The sequence below is a fragment of the Coffea arabica genome, chromosome 4e (genome assembly GCF_036785885.1).
Source record: "Coffea arabica cultivar ET-39 chromosome 4e, Coffea Arabica ET-39 HiFi, whole genome shotgun sequence".
Classification (NCBI taxonomy): Eukaryota; Viridiplantae; Streptophyta; class Magnoliopsida; order Gentianales; family Rubiaceae; genus Coffea; species Coffea arabica.
The window spans coordinates 3,313,253-3,332,616 of NC_092317.1; the positions used below are offsets into that span (position 1 = coordinate 3,313,253).

Genomic DNA, 19,364 nt, shown 5'->3' on the forward strand with positions numbered 1-19,364 from the left:
GCTCTACAAAAGAGAAGAGCTTCCGACGAGAAGGCCGCAAGATTCCGACGACCAAGCTGTGACCAAGATTTCGCCTGACGAGAAAGATGGAAGCTCAACAAAAGAGGAGAGAGTGAGGAGTGAGCTGGATGGAGAGAGTGAAGAGAGAGTGAGACAGATTTGAATGGCGATTGGGAGCTCTGGCTTTGTGCTCAGACTGAGTAGAATGCGAGCTTATTTTTCTTTTTTTCGTAAAAGACTGACCTCGCATTTGTGAAATGCGAAGTATCTGAACTCGCATTTCACAAATGCGAAGATCACACTTTTGGAATTAACTTCAAAAATCACACCTCTTGTAGAATAACTTTATTTTTTCATCACAACTTAAGAATTTACTCGTGTCCCGGGGGTGCAGCCACCGGCACTGCCACTACCCGGTTAGCCATCAGGGCGTTCATGGTGTCAGCCAGCGACGCTGTGTACGGAACCTCTACTGATCTTTTCTTGTCAACTATGAGATCTTTGACTTTCTTGTCCCCAAAACTTTGAGGCTGAGGCTCGGCACCAGTGTCCTGTGGGTTGATCTCCGTCTTCTCCCTTGCCAGCTGCATTGTTCTTGGGTTCTATTCTTCTTTTCTTGCTTTTGTCCAGATTTTAGAAACGAGTTCTTTGCTATAACATCACTGAAGAAGGTGCGTGGGACTGGGATTACACATATAATTGTGGATACGGGATTTTATACGGGGAACAGAGGTACACGTGTTGATGGCGGAGGGTACATGAGCGTCCTGTGTTTGCAACGTGGTTCCTAGAGATTCTGGACGCTACAGCGGTGCGGAACTTCTGTCTTTAGCCATATCCATATTGGTAGGCTAGCGTCAAGTGCTCGGACTTTTGAATGGGTGCGAGTGTTGTTAATGTTAGGCCCATCAACGGTCCGGGTCTAGACTCAGACCCGGATCGAATACATCAAATTATTCCGGATACGGGTAGGGATTTAATTTTATTATCGGGATCCAGACCCGGATCCGTTTTATCAAACAAAAAAAGGGTCAGATATAAAATATAGAATTATGACCCGGATCCAGATATAAATAAATTAATAATTTAAAAAATATATATATATCAATATAATTTGATTAGGGTGATGTATTTGAGTAAGGTCAATTTGATTTCTTTTCTTATTTGGTTTTTTTTTATTAGTTAGAAATTAGTTTACAAATATTTTTTTCTCATTTTTGTTGTAGAAAATTGTGAAACTTGAAATGATGTATTTGATATTTAATATTTGAATGGACCTTTTAGAAGTTGTAATTTGTTGGATTTCATATTGACTTTGTCGTTTTGGAATGACTTTTGTAGATAGATTTGTGGTTCACTTTGAAATGACTATTATTGTGAGGGATTTGTGATTTAACTTTGTAATTTGTGACTTAAATTTGTGATTGGTTTTGAATGTCTTTGTAATTTACTGTAGAATATGCTTCGTTTTAAATTCTTGGCAAAATAGGTTTCATTTTTAAATTGTTGCAAAACAGGTTTTGATAGGTTTTTTCCGGGCAGACCCAACCCGGATCCGAGCCGGATCCGAGACCCGTCGGATCCGGATCCGAAACATAGAGTAGAAGACCCACCGGATAAATGGGCCGAATTCAGATCCGATATAGTATGCCGGGTTCGGGTCCGTGTCCAGGTCCGGAATAATAAATTCCGGTTCGGACCCAACCCATTGACAGGCCTATATGCGTGTAGGCATTGGGCGTTTGAATGTTCGAACTGCTTCTATCTCTTTATTTTATTTTAAACTCTAATTATTTTATTTTACTCTTTTATCTTCTTTATCTTTGGTTTTCATTTTTTTAATAATTTAAAAAATGATTCATTTATTTTCTCATTAGAAATAATTTGATAAAAATACAAAATAAAAATATTCATAATTTTGTTTTCTATATTTTTTCTTTTCTTTGATCCCAAAATAGAATAATTTTTTTCTAACATAATTCTAGATAACTAATATAAAGGTTAGAATTATGTTATGATTTACTTGTTAAATAATAATAATAATAATAATAATATTCTTATAATTTTCCTTAATTTTATCAATTATATATATATATGTATGTATATATACACACACATACGCGTGCACGCACGCACGCGCACAGTGTGTTTCGGCGCAACCAATCACCCAGCTTGGAGAGGATTTGCTTTAATAGATGCATCCATTCAGCCACTATCAATTACTTTACCCAGCTTCAGTTACTTTTTATTTTGATCGTGTAATAACACTATAAGATTGATAAAGAAGGAACGAGAGAGATTCGCCAGCACCATCATCATCTGCTGTGTTTGATTGAGAAACATCTTGAAAGCGCCAAAAACTCCTCACGCAAACACAGGCATGAAGAACCAGCTCCTGTTTCTCCTGGTGACAAAGCACTTGATACCCAACGGCAGTCGAGATTTCCCAACTTTTTTTTGCCCCACTTAATTTAACTATCACCAACTAATTTTACAATTTGTGGCTCCTTTTTAACTTTCAACTGTTCTTTCTTAGTGTCGTAATGACAAGCATAGGGATCTTCTGCCGCCTGCTGAAAAGATCCAAAAGACATTTCCTTGGACACAAACACACAAGCTAGCAATTTACAAGAACAAAAATGTAACAGAAACTCTTACAAAAGCTCAAATGTTCTTCAGTCCTGAAAAGAAATATCTTCAGACATGTCCCCAGGGTTGATTCTAATTCCTATCTCCTAGACCTATGTATATAAACATTGTCTCACCTCTTCTCAGTTGTATATAGAATTTATGAAGACTTACCCAAGTCCGAACCATCAATTCTGAAATCAAAATACCATCCCCCTACTTGCCACAGCGAAAGCTGCCTACGTCAACTAGAGTTTAGACCTCCCGGACAAATAAGAAGACAGACTAAGCTATCCAGATACAACCATGAACAGAGCTGAAGTTGACTGCTATCTTGACAATTGCTCCACCCCAGATGCAACAGGAGTGATGCTATACCCTGAACCCATTTCATCAGGAGGTGCACTACCCCACTTCCCTTCCGATTCCAGTGGCTCAAGGACATGCACCCCGCCATCACTAAGTCCCACAGCAAACTGGTTGGCCTCTGATGGATGAGCTGCAATCACAAGTGTCTGCAGCCTTGAACTGTAAAGGACATACATAAGACAACATTGTCAAAAACCAAACAACATAAACAATAATTTAGTCATTATCTTCCAGCTATACCTTGGATTGGGAGGTAAATAGGCTGCAGAACTGATCCGACACCTTAGTTTTAGAGCTGCAGCAGTAAGGACGCATATGGTCCCATCTTCAAAGCTTGCATATATTAACTGGCTATCACATGAATAAGTAGCATCTGTGATTGCACTACTTGATTCTCGAGGAACCCACTGTCATAAGCCAGAGTCATTGTAAGTTTTCCATTCCCTTTACCACACTCCCCCACCCAGACAATGCTGGGCAATTTGCACAAAGTAATCAATCTTATTTTTAGTAGTACAGTTCAAAATTTTTCCTAGTTCTTGTACTGTTATCAGCATCCAACTTTTAAACTTTGCATACACTATGCTACTTGACATTCAAACAAAATCAGGACTCTTTGCCATGGTAATCTATTAAGTGTAATTGTTAGCTCTAGAATGTGGCAGTAGTTTACCTGGTTAATGCAATCTAGTTTTGATGCCTCATAGACAGCAATCAGCGTCTCATGAACAACCAAAATATGACTTTGATCCTGATGAAATTGAACACGTGTCTGCGCAAGGGGATTCAGTGCACGCCCAGATGGAATTTGCAAGTACTTACTTACCTTCTTCTCCCAACCATCTGTGCTCCAAACACAAATCTGGAATTCCAAAAGCTCAAGAGTAACTAAAACATAAATAAGCACAAAGTACAGCAAGATGGGTTTGAGGAAAGAATCATGTGATCATATAATTCAATCTCCCAAAAAGGAGGAAATAAAACAGAAGACGTGCCGTTTTCCAGCAAAAAGTAATGCTTGTAAACGCAAGCATGCCAACATAATAGTTCCCTTCTTTATTATTAGTCAACCAAACTTACCTGAGCATCAGCTCCAGATGATACCAGGACACGTAGAATATTGGAGAAGGCAAGCCCAGTTACTCTTTTCTGATGGCCTTTGAGCTTGCTTTTTACCTGTAAATTATAAAACCAACAACTAAATTAGCATCTTCTAAAATCCGAATCACTACAAGACTCAAGTTGTCCAATAAAAGCTCAGGTAAAGCACCTCATCAACACGAACATTGTAGATTTGTATTGTAGAGTCCTCCATGCCAATGGCAATAACATTATTATCCTCAGGGTGAAAGGCAAGAACAGTTGCTGCAGGCGGAGGGGACATAAATGTTGTCATTGTCTGCAAAAGGAAGAGTTATTACGAGATTAAATTGTCAGAATCCATAATCACAAAGAACTAGATATGCATATATGTTTAAGTTCTAGGATAATAACTAAGAAAAACCTAATTATATTTTGCAACTAATGCCACAAAGTCATATGTCTATTGAATACAGCCACCTTGAAAGTCATCATGTTGAATAGAGAAATTTTTCCTCCTGATGCTGACATGACATAAGAATCATTCTTTGAAAGTGCAAAGCACGGAACAGCTTCTTCAAGGTTTGTTTCACTTATATCATTAGTCATTAATATTCCACTCGAAGGCTGCCACAGCTGTGGTGGTACTGCAGTAGTTGCCTACAAAGGGAAGCAATCACTGAGCAAGGAGCAAGGAAGCAGTAAAAACAAGACCTCATAAAAAGTTTAAATACCTTCCCAGTCAAGTTTCTTTCATTTCTTTGCCATTTCCAAAGTTTGTGTACAGCATTATATGCCAATGACAAAATTGCACTTCCAGAATTCGTATAGATTAACCTAATAATCTGCAGAGAAAAGTTAATAATAATAATCTAATTGAAATATGCTACAACCCAGAGCACATAGCAATGCACCACATTTCAAACTTTTGCAGATTATTGAAGGGGAGATATCCAGAAGAGGATTATATGTATAAGCTTATAAGAAGTCTGGGTTTTGTGCAACAAATGAACTTCAGCGGGTATGCCAACTGAAAGACATGATATGCCCAAAATATTTTTGAACAAAGAACTGATAAAGCTACTCATTTTGTTCTTCATAAACCATTATTTACTGGAAAAAAATTATTTATTGGAATTCTTCATATTCTCTGCCTCCAAGTACACATAGAAATCACAAAAAGCTTATATGTCATATAATTGATAATTATACTGTGCAAGGACAGGAGTAACCCTAGTACTTGATCAAGAATCAACTAGCTGATCATATTTGGCAGCAACTTACCCTCACTGCCAACAAACTGTCAGGAAGCCGCAAGGAACGAAGCTGAGATGGTTCATTTATTTCAGCCAACTTCCAAATCTTCAATTTTTCCATTTCGTCAGAGATCCTAGGTTTCACATCTGGCAAACTTTGCGCATCTCCATTCTGCAAAAATTCGTAAAGGTCGTTATGCAAGGTGAATTGCTCAAACTTACGATTCAAAGGAGGAGTATTATAATTAAGTAAAAAAAAAAGAGCATTCTGTAATCAAAAAGACCATTAAATCTTAGGAGAGACTAAACTTAGTCATCAACATCTATCAGCTATCCCTACTCACCAGTGCAACAATAGTTGAGAGCGGTGCACTTCTATCTGCAATGCCAATACCTGGTCCAGCATTTGAACTGGAAGAACCATATGTGGGGATCATATGGGCCTGCATTAACATATGAATTTAATGTAGGAAGCACACCATCTATTATCATATTTAAGTCACTGTGCCACTTCAATCTTACTCTTGCAACAGATCCAGATGCAAGTCTAGAAGGATCAACTATACGACTTTCAATGGCACGTATTATCCGAACACCTTCAGCATTTGCAAGTATTTTGACACCATTCTCAATGGTCGATGCAGCTAAGAGTATCCCTTCCTTATTGAAGCGAACACAAGGAGAAGCCTGCATTAAATTAATATATTATCATTTTATATAGGCACTCTCTGGCTCACAGAAAAACCCAAAAGAGATAATTTTATCTTTTACCGATAGGCCACCCTCTGCATCAACCGTTGTTAAAAGACTTGTATCATTCATGTCCCAAATTTTAACCACAAACTCGTCACCAGCAGCCAAAAACCTATTCTTTGTTGTGTCAAACTGAACTACACCTACAGAACGCTTCCCGAGACCTTGATATGACCGTTTTACAGCCCCTTCACTTTCATTCCACTCCACGAGGTATGATTCACCATCTTTACTTGTACCACATGAAAAGAGCCTATAATTTTTCCAGGAAAATAATCGATGAGTTTAACAGAGAAATTCAACTCTGACTTAGCTGATTGACTGAACCAAGATTAGAAGCTATAAGAGACACTACATTACCTTGTACCATTCGCACTATAGGCCATGGTTGTACAGGAACGACCTGGCGCATCATAATCAACCCTTGATCCCAGGGGATCATAAAGCCATGCCTTAATCTTGCCATCAGTTGAGGTAGAAAAGATGAACTGAAACAAAAGACAAGGACTTCAATCATGGGAACAACATTTACAGACATATTACAGAGAACAAACGGCGAACTTCAGCAGAACAAGAGTTTACATGTTTCATACTTTCTTCAATAAGATTTGCAGCAAGGATAAATCAATTCAACAGTTGAAACTAGTGCAACAATTTCAACAAAAAACAGATAACAACATAAAGACAAAGAAAGGCTGGTCAAAAGGAACACTAAAGAGATAACAGCCCCCAAGGCCAAAAATAGAATATACCAGCAGCTAAAGTAAGAAGAAAGCAAGAGATGAAAAGAACCAGACAGTAATAATTATCTTCTATATTTGTTAACTTCCTTAGAATTTTGAATGCAGTCCAATGCCTTCTGAATGATAACTCCTCACGCCAAAAAGAATGATATTTAAAGTAAAGGTAAGGTTGAATACAAAAGTAATTAAAACTTATCATTCACTACATTTACATCAACTTTGCAAAGTCAGAGACTCTCAATATACCAAAGCTACCAAGAACCAAATACCTGAATATTTTCTTTATAATGAGGGCATACAGAATAGACAGGTGCTTCATGACCCTCAAATGTATACAGCTTAGAACCAGTGGCAGCATCCCAGACCTGCACGCAAACATGCTCTGATAACTGCAATGTAATGACATCAACCATATATATACAAAGCAGACAATACAAACCTTGATTGTCTTGTCCTCTCCACAAGTTATGAGGGCTAGTTGTTTGTTGGGGTGAGAGAAAGCAAGATCACTGACATTACCAATGTGGGCATCAATCTGGAAAGGGAAAAAAGGACAAAAATAATATCCATGCATCTTCAACATGGTTCTTGGGAAGCTAGATGAACACCACGTTTCTAAATAAAGCAATGACTGGTTTCTCAAAGAAAAAACAAACCTCAAGATGGTTTTTGAAATCATTGCCACCATAATAGGAGTATATGTGAACAATGTGCTTGGAATATGCAACACCTAGACCAACATTAGAACAAACATAAATCACCAGAAACAACTACATTGTTTGCATCTCAATTCTACTCAACATTATTATCATTGCATACTTGATAACTAGAATCCTCTAACATAAAATAAGAAAGAACATTTTGGTCCAATCAGTCGCAATGAAACATTCTTTATCCACCAAACTCGATACATTTCCACTGAACTTCAATGTGTTAGTTTCATGATGGAGAAATTAATTTGACCTACCACATTGTATGAAGAGGTATACCTATCAACCCAATTTTAACTATTAATACCTGAAACAACCCATGGAAACTTATATTTCATGAAGTAAACACTCCACAATGGAGGAAAAGAATAGGAATTACAAACTCAAAAGGTAAACTAATTGCTCACCACACAAGGACCCATCTGGACTCCACATCACACGGTTCACCGATGCAGTATATTCATTTACTAAAGAAGCCTATAGATACCAAAGCAGAGCAAATCTTAATAAATAGTCCAATGAAACATCCATAGGAAACATGTCAACAAAGAGTTTTGCACTGACATTAAAACATACCTGTAGAGCAGTCGTACATGACGCAAGGTCCCAAACCTTGAAATTTCTAGACACAAGCCTTTCCCTGGTACTGACCTCCCACAAGGCAATGTCACCAATGTTTGTGCCAACTAAAATAAAATAAAATAAAATAAAATAAAAATAAACTAAGGACTACTTAAAATCAAAAGAAGCCAAATCTAGCACAACATAGATATATTCGAGTGAGACTGAGCTATACCCAGATTACTTAGACCATGAAAAAGTAACAACTAACTTAAGAGACCAGGAGCTGACCAACAAGCAAAGTCAATTGCACAGGATGAAAATCCATGCTCTTAATAGCAGAGCCCTGATTAAGATTTGCAACAACAGTCTTGGGTATGTCATCCGAACCATATGCGCTTAGGATGTGCATCTGTCCAGGATAGGAGACTGGCAATATATTAACTGTGAGCTCATTGGCCTGCAGCAGACCAAATTTAAGATTTTTGACACTAGGAAACATCAGGGAGAAACCTAAGGGAAAAACTCCAACAAATGAGAGGCAACAGAAAGGTCTAATATCCCAGAATATCATGATGTACCTCCTCGGATATCCCAAATGGTCTTGGTCTCTTCAAAACATGCTCTGAATCAGCAGTTTGATAATCCAGTGTTGGATTGTTAGGAGGAGTCCTTGGACGCTTCACCAGAGACACTATTACAATATGAAAGGCAAAGTCAACCATTAGTAACCTATAATGGTTATAGAACATTATGGCAAAGTTGGAAAGAAGTGAAACAACAGTATGCAGTCAAAAAAGGAAAAATATTAACTAGTCCTCCAGCCTTTGATCAGGGGGGGAAAAATAAAAGAGTGAGCTTTTGAAACAGGGATGAAAAAAGTCAGTGTTTCAGAAATGTTAACAAGTTTTATCAAAATTACCAGCATTATTAGGAGGTGCCATTCCCATAGGTCCCACAGAGGCAGCTTGGTGTGGTACAGACGATGGATTGGCCATCCATCCAGCAAGAGACGCAGTTAGAGGTGCTGGCCCAGGCTGAAATGGCTGACAAAATGGAGACAGACACAAAAATTGTTCAAAAACCAATCCAAAAAAAATGACAAGAAGGCCATATGCCCCCACCATTTAAGAAATAAACTAGAAAGAACTAACTCTGGTTCAAAAAGACTTACACCATGAGCAGCAATTGGTGGAAACCCTCCAATTTTTGGCATCGATCCTATCAATGGGTGAGTGACAGGAGACGGTGGTATAGCACCATTGGGTTGCCCGCATGAATGATCCACAAAGAGGGTTTTTATCTCAGGATTAGGCTTTGGATTCTTGCATAGTTGATGTTGCCAATTTAAACTGCTCCTCGAGCCAAAAAAGGTAGTAATAATATCAGCATAATCCATGGACGTTCCAAAATTCATGAGAACTAAAATTCTATAAAAAAGCAAACTCTCATACCTCTGGTTGATAAGTGTTCGCAGTCTTGAGTTCTTTAAGGTAGGAAACTGAAGCTTATCACGAAAGAGGGGATTTGCCTCAATCAACTTCTTCAGCTCAACAAGCATTATAGCCCTGGCTGACTTGGTATCTCCATACTTTGAAAGCTGCTCATTCTCTCTGCAATTTGACGTCATTCATTTAATGGCCAAAGTAATCAGGCTTCTCAGTTAACCATTACATACTTTTAGGGAATAAAGACTTAACCACTATAGTTTCACCATCTTTCCTCTTCTAGAAGATGGCAAGGAAAACTACCAAACAATAACACTGTTAGAACAAGACCACTCAAAACCATGAAAAGCAACTAAAATGCCCTGACTGTTTTATTACTCATCCTGTTTACCAAAGAAATATAGCTAGAAGCTAAGGCCAGGCTTTTCCATTTTCAAAAGGTTTTCCACCATTGTTAACCTTAACTGGATTACCAGATTTCCGATTAGCTACCTCTGAATGTAACGATTTTGATCATCAAAGTACTGATCCTTCTACTTAGCATTTGCTTGTGCAGCCAAGTATATTACTTTATGAAGTCAGAAAACAGAGGACTGAGGAGAATCCAGAACCCCTTAATTGACACCGATACAACAACAGAGGGCTGATTGAAGCATTTAATAACAGCACAGAAAAACATCAGTCGTCGGGTTTTCATCATTTGCTTTTAGATGTAACCTAATCAACACATGTTGCTTGAAAAGCAACTCTTTTTCTGAAAACAACCAAAAAAGAAATGATCCCCTTCACCGAACACCCCCAGCCCCTCTCTCTCTCTATCTCTCTCTCTTTCCTTCCCCCTTCCAAAGAAAAAATCCCCCAAAACAGTACCATTTCACGATTTGACCTCCAAAACAATTCCACGATTTGACCTATGAACATCTTCCTTGATTCAAAACCAAGTGTCAATTTTCACTTCAAACGTCTAATAGTAGGGCTCTTAGTTTAAAATACTGAATCACTAAAAGATTATATCCTACAAACTGATAAACATGACCAGTCATCATAAGCATTATTCCTCTGCGAATGCAGCACAAGAGATACACTAATTCATACCTAAAATCGCGCAATGTCAAAAGGAGTGTGATCTCCTTAAAAAGATCTTCGTTAAAAGTAGAGAAAACTTTCAAATCCTTTGAGAGAATCTCCACCGCCTTTGCCAGATCATGTCTGTGAACATCAAACATCAAAGAAGTTAAAACAAAAAATATATATAAAAAAATAACCAGGAAAAAACTATATTCAAAATGGACCGGAGGCTTTACTTGTCAAGTGCTTCCAAATACTTCTGCTTTCGGATCTCAAAGAAAATTTTCATCGAATATCGGTTATCATCCACTTTCGTAAACCCTGACAAGTAACTCTCTACCTCCTCCCACTCTCCATTTGTCACACAATCTTCAAAATACCTCATATTGAAGAAAAACCCCGACTCCTTCTCCAACCTTTCAAACCGTTCAATCAAAAAATCCGACCGAAATCATTAGAAATATACCATTTCTTTCAAGAAGAAAAATAAATAAATAAAAATCAATTTCGAACCCCAAAAAAAAAAAAAACCTGTGAACTGTTTCCTTGTGTTTCTCTTCATCCAAAAACTGGAGGATTAGAAACACTAACTCCCTGCTTAACGAAGACATGTTTTCTTCCAAAACCCTCGCAGATCCACCAAAATCCCACTTCAATTGAATAAAAATGAACAAACGGTTATTCACATAAACCAACACCAATTCAATTCATGCTTTAATTAAGCCACAAAACGGTATACAATTTCATCTACGCACCTCAAGGGAAAAAAGGCAGAATTCGGATGAGGAATCAGAAGACGAGTATCTCACTCCGGTGGGGAAAATGTAAAGAAATAAAAGTTTTCCTTCTTTTCCCCAATTTTCTGAAATTTCTGTGCTTCTTCTTTCTTTTTGTTTCTTAAATCTTCCTTTTTGTGCTTAAATCGTTTAGCCGAGTGAAATAACCAACCAAACAAAAAAAGAGAGAGAGAGAGAGAACCCAGTAAAGGGACTTTAGCTGCCACTGCTCCTCTGCCTTCTAACAATCCTAAATTCCTTCACGCGCCCTTTCAGAGCGTGGTTAACTTGACCTCATCAAAAGCACGTGTCAGTTCTGAAAAAGGTCCGTCCAACTACCTGTCATACATGCTTATCCGCCACGTGGATATCGGGATCGGAGACAGTTGCAGTCAAGCGCGAGTGGGTCTTGAGTAACGGCGGGTCCCGGTCGTGAGAAAGATACTTTAGTTTGATAAGCATCGTGATAAGCCAAGTGGCTTGGCGGTGATAAGCTCACGTACTTATTAGCGGCAAGATTTGCGTGAATCGAAAACATGGAAAATGTAGACGAAAGCATTTCACTTCCTTAAAAAAATTATAACAGCGACGTAACCTGTGAGGCTATGACTTTTTATCAGCGTCGAAGGGGAGGAATTTGCACGGTACATCTAACAAGTACTATAGCTGATGGACACTACCGAAATGGGTGAAATTCCGTGATGAAAAATGATGTCACTGGTGATGTTGTGGAGGGTCCACTGGATTGACAGATGGGAAAGGACAGAACTATTAATTGTTTCTTTCTAAACGATGTAACATATTACTCACTAATAAACTGCAATCCATTGTTAATTATTTGTACAACGTAATTACGAGTAATTATCATTATTTTATACGAGTCTCATATGAACTTTTCCAGGGATTTAGTCAGCAAGTTTCCTTTTTAATTTTTGGGTGAGGGTGCAATGATGACATGAATAGTCAAGCGGTTATTAAATGAGGTTCGTTATTTCCAAAACTAACTCAATTTAGTGGAAGGAAAATGAAAACTTGATAAGGTGGGGTTCGGCCCTTGGAAGATGAATTTTTTGATTGTTTGTCTAAAATTTTATTATAATTTACTGTAAAAGTTTTTTAAAAAATTTTTGTAGTGTATTTTTTTTAATATCTTGAAGTGTATAGTTTAAAAACTTTGAAAAGTTTTTTGAAGCTACTGTAATTAAAGTTTTAAAAAATTTGTATCAGACAAACTTGAGAAAAAAACTTAACTTCCAAACACGTTGCCAAAGAATTGTACTCCTATGACCGATTATGAAGTTGTATAAATATTTAACCAGGAAGGATACAATTTGTTAGAATGTGTTATTAAAATCTTGAAGGTATTCCCACTAAATTCATGTACTCCACGGCTACAAATTAACCCTCGATAGCCTTGTGCCCTCCTAACACAGTGGAAAAAAATTGTTTTATGTCTTCGACTTTTGTCAAACCTAATTTGGCGTAATGGTTTCCAGGGCGACCAAGTGAACCAAAAGTCTGATTGTTAGGTGGTACTATTTGTTACCTTCTGCCGAATGACATAATCTCGCAGTTTTCACTTTTCAAACCTAAACTAAACTTTCTTCATAATTTTCTAAGCTCATGCATCTTCCTCTATCTTTCTTTATTGCAGCTTTTCTGCATTTTTTTTCGAACTCTCCATCATTACTATCCTTTCATAAAGGAAAATTTGTCAAATTGGTCCCTAACATTTATCAAAAACACTTTTTTAGTCCCTAACATATAAAATCAGCCAAAATTTTCCCTCACATTTAAATTGTGATCCAATTTGGTCCTAATGCTCGTTTTTGCTCATTTCTCCGGCTAAAATAGCACGCCTCTCTCACGTGGTCATATTTTTAGGGGCAAAACTGGAAAACCAGTTTCATTACCGGTTGAAAGTAAAAGGATAGGGGACCACTACCCCCCCTCTCACCTTTCTCCCTCAAATTACAGTTTCAAGAAACCCTAAATTGCATCCCCTAATTAACAAGCATAACTTGGAAGTGTAATTCTGCCATAATGAACTTGAGCACTTTGACCAAATGAAAAAATGCAAGATCTGTTTCCTTGGCCAAATCTTCTTTCATTCCTATTGCTGAAAGGGATAAAATCACAATTCCTGCATCACAGGCCACAAATTCAATCAGATCCTTCATTTGATCATGTAGCCCGTCGAATTTCTCTTGCTGCTGCCTGAAGAGAACTCTCAGGAACCTTACTCCCTCATGGAGTATTAGCATTTGATCCTTCACCAGAACCGAGAAACTGGGAAAATGTTCTTGCAGCTCCATAACATTATACATGAGACAATCAATAAATTTGGCCAATAGATGCTTATTATTCTCCAGCGCTAAAGTGTGTGAGGATCTTGATAACTTTGAAGCTGTCAGGACATGGATATAAGTTTCTCGGACTTGAGGATGAACGGGATCAATCTCCGTGTGTATTAGTTGAGAATTTTGAGATTCCATTTCCTTGCACACTTGTTCCCTCTTGCACCCTTCCAAGGAGGTTTCCTTGCACCCTTCCAAAGAATAAATTTCATTGCACCTCCTCCATTTTACTCTTCAAATGTTAGTTTCTTCTTCCCAATTTCTTACTACTGTGTTTTCCCTCTTTAATTTCAATGGGTTAGTGAGGCGATTAGACGAATGAAAGATTGCTTCTTTCAACCGGTAATGAAATGAGTTTTTCATTTTTGCTCCTAAAAATATGACCACGTGAGAGAGGCGTGCTATTTTTAGTCAGAGAAATGAGCAAAAAAGAGCATTAGAACCAAATTGGATCACAATTTAAATGTGAGGGACAATTTTGGCTGATTTTATATGTTAGGGGCTAAAAAAGTGTTTTTGATAAATGTTAAGGACCAATTTGACAAATTTCCCTTTCAGAAAAGGGGTAAAAATGCTACTCTCATCGTTTTTATTTTTATTGCAATTCCCATCCTGTGTTCCTCTAAAATAGATCTATAAAGTACAAATTGAGAAGCACATTTTAAGAAAACGAAAATAGATAGATGAAAGCATAGCATAATGATATATTTCAGTATATATCTAATATAGAAGGGGTTGATCAGATTAATTTTGGATGAGAATTGCATGTCAAAAGAAAAAAGATATTTAATCGGTTATCAAAGCAAAAAATTGATTCTATATTGATAAAAGTTGAATGTACTTGCCTTCAAGCGAAAAAAAAAAAGAAAGAAAGAAAGAAAAACTTGGCCCAGGAGAAACATCTATGCAATATATAATGTTTGAGTAATGGTAGTTTGTGTAAACACTTTTTGTCATCTTTCGAACTTTTAATTTTATCTTTATAAAAAGCTATACAATATATAATGCTAGAGTAATGGTAGTTGCTGTAAACATTTTTTTGTCATTTTTTGAACTTCGATTTTACCTTTATAAAAATTAATTTTTACCCTAATCACCTAATCACATTTTGCCAATATAACTACTCATAGCCACTCTAAGTATTGCAACTACCAAATTACTATAATCATGTAATCAAAGTTCTTTCATGAAAATTTTATATAAATTTTTTGTATGTAACAAACACAATTTACACAAAATTGATTCATTTTAGTTATTTAATTCTTCTGGATTGTGTAAGCACGAGAATATTCACTGACGATACCACTTGACATTGACAGTTAGTAGTCTAATAGAAGAGAATGGGCCTTAGGCCTAATTTGAGCAAATGATACATTGACTTGGGAGCCCAGACTACAAAGTTTCCTAAGGGTTGACCAGTTGATCACTATGTGGGCATTAGCTGGACTTGGAATTTTCTCGTTCAACCCAAACTAGTAATAGACCAATGAGACATGTCCATTAGTAATACTGAGGGAAACATAGGCCCCCGGCCCGCACCACCAAAAGTCCCCAGGCCATAACCCTAAGCCTAAGACCACAAACGGCCCGAGGTCAGTTGAGTGTCTGCGTGTCTATACAAATATACAGAGAGAGAGAGAGAGAGAAGTTTTGAGAGTTTCATTAGAAAATAGTTATAATTTTTTTAAATAAAGTGTATGCGAAGTAAAATAATAATTAAATGACATGTTAACGACATACTTGTAAAAAAATTCAAAAAAAGTTTTCCACAAAACCAACAATCTGAACAAAGCCACGTTTGATCATTTACTATGCCTGAAATTAGCGAAGTTAATCCAACCATGTACCCAATTTCTTTAGGTTATATGCACGAGCACGAATGGTGCAACTTGAGAACGGATTGCTAACTTTAAGTTTTGTCATGAATTACCAGACTTTTGTCTTGTGATAGTTAACTCTTACAAAATTTGGCAACATACCATACCATAGCCACGTACATCTTTGGTCCAGCGCAGCAATGAGCTGTGATCCCTGGCTTAATCAAAATGAGCTGTAACTCAAATGTAATCTCGCATGCGGCTACGAGATTAGCGGCAAATTATTGAAAAACTAGTAATTATCCTTTTTCCAGACCGTGACAAACAAGCCACATTCACTCCGCTCCACTGCAGAGGGTCTGGTCTAGATCATGAGCTGTGTTTAAATGGACTCAACCTAAATCTCTAATCCAGCAGATGTCATATTGTTTGGTAATTTCTGAAAAGAACAAAACACAACACAACCCTTGGCACCATGCAAAACTTATATGAAGTTCCAACCAGTCCTTTAGTTCACTCCTACCTGCTGCTGCGTGCTGGCTTCAAAACTTATATGAACTGCTTCAACAATATCCCATTCACAGTTCATCGACTTCCAGTCGAATGTTCGTCCTCTCTCAAAGACTGGATCAAAAGATAATCACCTTGATAAACTCAGTGGATTTGCAGTTAGTTTTGATTTATTAACCATGTTTAAGGCTTTGAGCCAAGAGACACACACACACACACACACAAAGAAAAAAAAAGGAAGGTCATAAGAAGAGACAAGTAGCTGAGTGAATGTGCATGAGAAGTGGGCATTAGCTGTTGTAATCCCTCTTTAGTGTGGCTGCATTAATTTTTAATCTCTGGATGTTACTAACTATGAACAAGTCTCTACCATCGGCTGTCAACTTATCTCACCATTATTCTCTGACATCAATGATTTGTAGGCGTACCAATTGGTACCAACTGGAGATTGGGCAATCATCAAATTTTGAATCATTTTATTCAGCCGCACATAAGGTGTTGTCCTCGCTGTAGAAGTAGTTCCCCAAGGTTAAAACTTGAATCTCAAACATGCACTTCTTAGGGTTATTCTTTTTAAATCTAGAACTCCTCACCAACGTGGCTACATGGTTACAGTAGAGTCAAGTCGAGTTGAATCGAACTCGAGTTAAAAAAAATTGAACTCTAATTCGAGTATTACATTAAATTCGAGTTCGAACTTGTCGAGCTCTTGAAAGTCGAGCTCATGCTCAAACTCATGCAAATCGAACCCAATAAAGCTTAATTGAGTTTTAAAAAAATATAAATTTATATTTTGTATAATTTTATTTTAAATAAGGGATATAGTAGACATTTTATACTAATAAATAATATATATGCGCGTGTATATGAAGTTCGACAAACTTTCAAATTTCACATACTAGGATCAAACTATGATCGTCAAGCAGTTCAATCTGCTCAAACTCAAGTATGAACTTGATTAACATGAGTTCAACGTCGAGTTTTGACCAAGTAAACTCGTGATCTATTCAATTAAATTTGACTAATTTGCACCTCTACTAACAAGCAATTCTCTACATTTTACCTGGTTCAGAAGTTGTGTAGCGTTGCATTCTTGTGATGTAGAAGTTAGTACCGTTTCTCTTCCACTAACTTGTAGCCTGTAGGATTGGTGTAGATGTTGCTGGTTGGAAAAAAAAAAAAAAAGAACATTATTAGCGGAGTACTACTAGTGTTTCATTTTCATTTTCTTGATAAACAAAAGTACTAATTCATACTGTATAAGAGCTCTACAATTCCACGAGGTGATACTTGTAAAACAGCAATGTTGATTTCTGCTTCCCTTACGTGATCCATTTATGAATCAACAACGGTGCAACATTTTTGTCCCAACACAGGAGCAACGGTAAATCTGTTGTGCTAGAGTCAAATCTTCCATAACTGTCACATATGAGGATTGCCCTGTGATTTTCGTAGACTACGGCCTCTGCAAGGAACTCACAAAAGTGAAATGTTGCCTACGTTGAACCACTAGAAAACACACGACAGGAAATGAAAAAAAAAATGTAGGCGAGAACATCTTTCAAGTTGGAGCCTGGAGGAGCGATGTTGATATTTTGAATCTGTACGCGTATGGATAAGGAAGAATGAAGAAAGATAAACAAACAGGGATATCCAATGCTTTTAATTTATTCGCTTGGTATGGAGTTTTCAACGCAAAATAACTCCCAGGACGACAAAGTCGGCTTCGTCGGTGACTTTTTCCTGCCTTCGTTTCTTGATATGGCTCTGCATTATTATCGACTTTTCCTTTGATTTTTAACACTACTGTATCCTTAATGATTTAAATACAGGTTTATACTAAGAAGTGGCTAAATTGGCCACGTCTATCACAAATATGAAAGCTAGGGTCAGAAATTTGCAAAATGGTACTTCGACGACCATTTTGTAAGCTCTGTCTCCTTTTTCTTCCCCCCCCCCCCCCCCCCCCCCCCCCCCCCCCCACCACAAACACCCACAAACACAACCACCACCAAAAAAAAAAAAAAACCAATTCCAAGCCTAAGCTCTTGTCAAGAAGAGCCGCATGAACAATAGCAAAAAAACCACTTAAGACCATAATTTGAAAACTATTGAGGAGACATCATCAATATTAGTTTTGTGACCCTTTGCATATCTGGGACCAACCTTTTTAAAAGGTAGGTGTCTTTTAGTTTCTTAATTATTGCAACTACTCTAGTTTCAATTAAACTAGCGCTCAAGTTCTGTCTGTTCTGTTCTAATTCAACGGTCAATTTAAAAAAAAAATTTCAATCACATAATTAATGAGTTCTTTTTATTTTATAATTTTTAAGGGCAGTGCTCAGACGAATATGCTCAGTGTATTCCCTGTACTTCAATGGCAATATAGAACTTTTATTGGGCATATGGCAATATATATGGAACTTATACAATGAATAAGCAAAGAAAGATACATACAAATCTTAGGTCATGCAAATTTCTGACTAATTAAGCAACTTCCACCATTTTCACGACTTTATTTCTTTCTTGAATGAAGAGATGCAACCCTATGCGATTGTTTGTTGTTCTTGCTGGACACCATCTGAAAGCGCACACAATCTCATACCATATCTTCATGAGTTTGTTTAGATGAATGGATAGGAGTTCGGATGAAAAATTAAGATCAAGCCTTCAAGAGTGCTAGTTTCAAAAACGTTGTCTTGAAAGTAGTTTCAGATGCGCAGGCGCAGAAATCTAATTGATGGCAGGAGCTTGTCAAATTACTACTGCAAATTGAAAACTATTGGGATACCTTTCCTATCTAGACCGGGATGCCTAATCAAATGACGTTGAAAAAGAAAAAAGTGATCCACAATTCTGGATTCACGGTTTGCCTTTCAACCTTTGGGTCTGTGTCTTAACAGTTTGGACTCAGGTTTCAATCTTCAAATTTTAATGACTTTTAAGAGTTGGGACAAAAAGATACTACTACTATTAAAGGTTGATCTTTGCTTCGTTAAGTACATATGAAGTAGTATTAAGAAAACAATTCAGGCCCTAGTTTTAGAACTCTGCTAACACCACAGTTGTGTATTCTTTCTTTTGATGGTAGACAATTTACAGCTTCCTTCGATGTTGCTTCAAGCTAAATCACACTCTTGGAAGATCTGGATGGAGCAGTACACATTACACAATGGTGGATAACCGCATGAACTGCTATATTAATGCAACCAATAAACCCAAATAAATCCTCGATCTCCCAAAAAGTTAAAAGAGTCCACTAACTTCTAATGCTCCCCATCTTCAATC

At 37.3% G+C, this 19,364-nt stretch overlaps 1 protein-coding gene across 2 annotated transcripts; it reads right to left on the bottom strand.

Moving 5' to 3' along the window:
• Window positions 1–2,624: 2,624 nt before the first annotated feature.
• Window positions 2,625–11,595, bottom strand: LOC113742437 (topless-related protein 4). 2 transcript variants are annotated; one of them, XM_027270271.2, is made up of 26 exons: window positions 11,372–11,595; window positions 11,148–11,266; window positions 10,853–11,032; window positions 10,644–10,757; window positions 9,555–9,713; window positions 9,275–9,452; window positions 9,023–9,146; window positions 8,682–8,794; window positions 8,392–8,512; window positions 8,116–8,225; window positions 7,947–8,016; window positions 7,486–7,559; window positions 7,269–7,364; window positions 7,099–7,194; window positions 6,447–6,574; window positions 6,105–6,339; window positions 5,856–6,020; window positions 5,678–5,776; window positions 5,362–5,505; window positions 4,812–4,922; window positions 4,558–4,737; window positions 4,268–4,396; window positions 4,078–4,173; window positions 3,671–3,859; window positions 3,238–3,404; window positions 2,625–3,156 (listed from the first exon to the last, which is right to left on the bottom strand). In XM_027270271.2, exons 2-26 carry the CDS (start codon window positions 11,225–11,227, stop codon window positions 2,958–2,960), a joined length of 3,357 nt encoding a protein of 1,118 aa, XP_027126072.1. In that variant the 5' UTR covers window positions 11,228–11,266; window positions 11,372–11,595; the 3' UTR covers window positions 2,625–2,957. The 2 variants fall into 2 exon arrangements, with proteins under 2 accessions (XP_027126072.1, XP_027126071.1); XM_027270270.2 differs by having other exon boundaries at window positions 8,392–8,560.
• Between the last annotated feature and the right edge of the window lie 7,769 nt (window positions 11,596–19,364).

Coding starts and splice junctions, on each gene's coding strand:
- LOC113742437 (XM_027270270.2), bottom strand. CDS start 11,227: ATGTCTTCGTTAAGCAGGGAGTTAGTGTTTCTAATCCTCCAGTTTTTG. Junction 9,453..9,554: donor CGAACACTTATCAACCAGAG/GTATGAGAGTTT, acceptor CTCGAGGAGCAG/TTTAAATTGGCAACATCAAC. Junction 8,795..9,022: donor GGCACCTCCTAATAATGCTG/GTAATTTTGATA, acceptor ATATTGTAATAG/TGTCTCTGGTGAAGCGTCCA.